The sequence below is a fragment of the Drosophila grimshawi genome, unplaced genomic scaffold (genome assembly GCF_018153295.1).
Source record: "Drosophila grimshawi isolate 15287-2541.00 unplaced genomic scaffold, ASM1815329v1 contig_848, whole genome shotgun sequence".
Taxonomy (NCBI): Eukaryota; Metazoa; Arthropoda; class Insecta; order Diptera; family Drosophilidae; genus Drosophila; species Drosophila grimshawi.
In genome coordinates, this window is record NW_025063692.1 from 973098 (window position 1) to 977618 (window position 4521).

Consider the following 4521-nt stretch of genomic DNA (forward strand, 5'->3'; position numbering starts at 1 on the left):
ACTTTTTGTTCCCATGTCCAACGGTAAAGCTCTTTAAATGGCTTTAAAAGTCAAAACTATAAACTAATTAACTAATTAACTGCATTTACTTATCTCTTTTATAATTTCTTTTTGTATTTGCAGCCAAGCATTGCCAAAACCACACACAACACAGCCAAAGCAGCAGCAGCAGCAGCAGCAGCAGCAGCCGCAGCAAAAAACAACACAGTTGCAGCAACAGCAACAGCAGCAGCAGCGGCAGCAGCAACAGAATTAACAGTTATACGCTCATCATGGCGCTGACTGCATTGATGCTGCCATTGGCACACGCTCGGCATCTGCACGATCAGCTCGCGCTCGGCTTTGAGTACGATGATGCGAACAGTGGCAGTGCCAGCTCCAGTGGCAGTTCCAGCTCTAGTTCCGACTCACAATTCGTGTGGCACGCGAATCCGTTTTACGGACTTTCGCAAAGCTTCGGCGATGCCGGCTACGACAGCGACACCAGCAGCAGCAGTAGCAGCAGGAGCAGCAGCAGCAGCAGCAGCGCCAGCAACACCAGCAACGGCAACTATGCAGAAAGTGAGATGAGCTTCGAGGAGATCACCCAAGCAGCGGTGCGTGCAGCAATGCGGGAGCTGCAACGTCAGCAAATCAGGCATCGACGAAGTCACGATCTGAAATACTTCTTGCCGACCGCATCTAAGACGCCAGAATGGGAAAATCCTTGCTTCGGCGGCTATGATCCCAAAAAGCCCGAGATAATCCTGTCCCAACAACAAGTAAGCGAAACTTAAAAAATCAATCCAATCCGATATCATTACAAACCTTGTTAATAGCTGGGAAATGAGTCAAAGTGATTAATTCTAGCTGGGAAGCTAATCAGCTAACCAGCTACTCAGCTAACCACTTCCTCGATTCCAAGTAAAGCTAAGACGAATCTTATAGTTATACACATATAAGAGTTGTGCTGATCGCATTCTTTTTGTTTCTCTTTAGAAGCTCGCTGCTTTGCGCAAACTGAGGCTGAACACGTGCCAAGAGTACACATATATTAAGGACAATCTCAATTTTGAAACCGACACAAGCCAACCTTTTGCGGGCGCTTACAGTTTCCTGCCAAACATGACGGAGCCCACAAGAAAGGTAAGTGGGACGCAATCAATGAGATGCACTGAGAGGCAATGTGGCAGCTGTGATGCTTGATGCTTGATGCATTGAAGCTTTGATACTTTGATGCACGATGATCGATCGGCTGGACCGGCTCCGCCCTGGGCGGCATAGACCAGTTTCCGCTCTGGCTCGCTGGCTCTCCGTTCGATCGTCGTTTGCATTTGCATTTGCATTTGCCCTTTTCATTTGCACATCTGACTCGCTCTCTCTCTCTCTCTCTCTCTCGCTATCCTTGTGGCAATTGACTAACTTCTTGTTGTTTGTTAACAGCGAAAACTGAAGACGTGGCACCGCAATATGCAGTTATTCATTGGCAGCTTTGCGTATTTGGGCAAGACCCATTACAAGTACAGATATGAAAATCAACTGCCGTTGGACAACACCACAACTGAGCTCCACGAGTTGCTGCTTAGTGCGCGTCGTGTGCTCTGCGAGATCGAGACGGTCTTCAATGCAACACATCCGAAAAGCAATGGCAGCAAGCTCAAAGTGCTCAGCAAGGGAGCCATGCACGATAAGCTCGATGAGTTATTTACGAAGAGTGACAGCAAGGAGGTGGCTCTGGGCGATCTCAAGTTTACCAAGCAGCTATACTATAAGTTTCTGGTCCACCTGAGCGATTCACTGAAAATCTCAAATAAATATCTGGATAAGAAGATAAAAAAGGAGCGATCAAGGCAGCAATCAACCGGCTCCAATTCCGGCATGGAGAGCTCTGAAAGTTCAGGTTCAGCAGAGCAGCAAAATGTGCCTGCTAGAACGGTGCCCAATATTAAGCGGAGAGGTCGATGAGCTATCAGCGATGAGGGATTGTCGCTTACCCAGTATTAGCGCCGAGGGCTGTTTTCACAGTTCCTCGCTGCAGTTGCAGTTGCAGCTGTAGCTAGGCGCCAAGCCAAAAATAGAAACACAAAAATCAAAAAACAATGAAGAATTTGTCGAATGCCATTTTAGAATTTAATGAATCCTCATTCCATCTACACCTAGCCCCTATTCCCCGCTCTCTTATCATATACGTATTAATAATTTATTTATTTATTTATTATTTATGCTAGTACTATGTAGTATTATGTATATTGTATTATCGTATTATAATCATCGCTACTTCCGTCAAGCGGCTGCTTATGTTCATACACACCAACACACACAAAAAGTATTTATTTATTTATTATTCAAATGACACATACCCATTTCCAGCAAGTTTCTAAGTCTAAAGTTGATTATTTGTCGCGGCTACTTAATAATTTCAAGTAGTTTGTTTATCTATTTATAGCATTTTTTTTAATAATTTATTTCTATTTATTTATTGTGAGCGAAATTAGCAAAAGGACACGAAACAGGCAACAAAAATCAAAAGAAAAATAAAAACAAAAAACAAAAAAAAATAAGAAATTGCTTAAATACACTGTGATTTATTTTAAGTAATTCCTTTTTTTTAATAGTTATTAGTGTTAATTATACAAATATTTATGTCATTAAAACCCTGAAACAAAATCTTCAAAACAAATCGGAAAAATTTGGAATTCAACTAAACGTACACAAAACCACAAAACAACTTATCCTATATACACATACGAATTTGTGAAACATATTTATGCATAAGAAACTTAGGTGTTGAAATTTAAATTATCCAATACAAATAAATTGACGACATACAAAAACTAAATTTGCTTTTCTATTTCTTTGTAGAATGTATATTTATTATAAACTTAGCAACATCGGACACAAATATTATTGTATATTCTAGTTCGATCCCTATTTTAAATGTATAATGAAATTGATGTGTCAGCAGGGACACTGCAATCCCAAGGGTATGTTATCTTCGGCGTATCAAGGATAGTTGTCATTTTTGTTATATCCTGAACTGATTAAAAATGGTTAAAACGAGTATAATGAAGTTGTGCAATATATGTAAGAGATAGCAACTCCATAAGATATATCCGTGATCCCCGCTAGTCTGTATGAATAGACGGATCTCAGAGACTATAAGCACTGGAGACATCAAATTGGGAATTTATGCTCTCGAACAAACATTTAGATTCTTAACTCTGATTCTGATTTTAATCAGTAAAAATGCGGTTCTGATTTTGCTTTCGTTTTGATATCCCGTCTTAAACTGCTTGATTAAATAGAATCCGGATATACAATATGGGTAGAATATTTTACACACAAGGAAGATTTCGATCTCAACGAAATTTTTTGAATAATTGTCTTGATGATTTGTTTGGCAATGGGTTAATATTTTTTTAATTAGGATTGTTTAACTGATTTATCTAGAGTTTGCGGAACTTTGGGCTTAAATGAATTCATACCATATTTTGGCAGCAGCAGCAAAGAACTTTAAATAATAAGAAATTGTTTACATACTTGAATTTGGAGCCCTGCGTAGCTTAATATGAAGAGCTTATTGTTAGTCGTAATTATATCCACACTATGTTAAGTGCAGTTTGATTAATTAGTTTTTTATAATTAGTTGTTTCGCATAACTACAGCTGATAGATCGTTTAAATTAGTTAAAATAAAGCTGTCAAAAAGCTGATGGCGTAAACAGCATTATTAGATAATTTAATTGCATACTTCCGGTTACACTCGGATTGTGAATGACTCGCACTTCATTAATGTACGTGTGTTAGCCTAAGAACCTGAACAAGTATTTTTTGCGTTGAAAATCAAATCGGCTCTCTGAGTCAAGTGGCACATATCGGTCATAATCAGGCCACTCAACGCGCCAAGCGGTCTCGTATCTGTGAGCCAGTATAAAAGGTGCAAATGCAGTGAGTTGAAGGTGGACTCAGAATTCGGGGAAAAACACGTTAGTAATGTAACAATGTCTTAGCATCTTATCAGCGTGCGAAACGGGAACGGATGAAGTGTGCTCGGTGTGCGAAATGCGATGCGTTCCGAGTTATTCATGCTCCAAGTATTCTAAGCATTCGATGTATTTAATGAGCAAACAGTCGAACACTAAGTATCTCAAGTGTCTGCCTGGGATTAAAATATTAGTTGTCGCAGGTCTGTAAACTCAGACAAAACACGGCGCACGTAGAATACCTTGACACACTGCCAAAGCACACTTAAGGGGAGTTTACATACGCCAGCAATATCGGAGAATATTCGCCAATTGCGCTGCCACACACTTATACACACCTGCCAGATGCTCTCCCAGAGTAAAAGAGTATACCTGGTAACATCTCGGAGAGCAAATTTATATGGCAAAATTGAATTTTTGTTACACCTACCAAACTTAGGAAGATAAAAAAAACTTGTATATGCAAAAAAAAAAAAATTATCCTGCAAAAAGGAGAAATATAAAAAGAAAATTGTTAAGTGTTAGTAGCTTTGTAGTAGGGAAAGTAAAAAGGCAAATTC

At 39.6% G+C, this 4521-nt stretch overlaps 1 protein-coding gene across 1 annotated transcript; it reads left to right on the plus strand.

Annotated features, from left to right (window-relative positions):
- Positions 1–239: 239 nt before the first annotated feature.
- LOC6569522 lies at positions 240–2057 on the plus strand. Its single transcript, XM_032741381.1, has 3 exons — positions 240–761; positions 979–1125; positions 1423–2057. Exons 1-3 carry the CDS (start codon positions 273–275, stop codon positions 1942–1944), a joined length of 1158 nt encoding a protein of 385 aa, XP_032597272.1. The 5' UTR covers positions 240–272; the 3' UTR covers positions 1945–2057.
- Positions 2058–4521: the final 2464 nt, after the last annotated feature.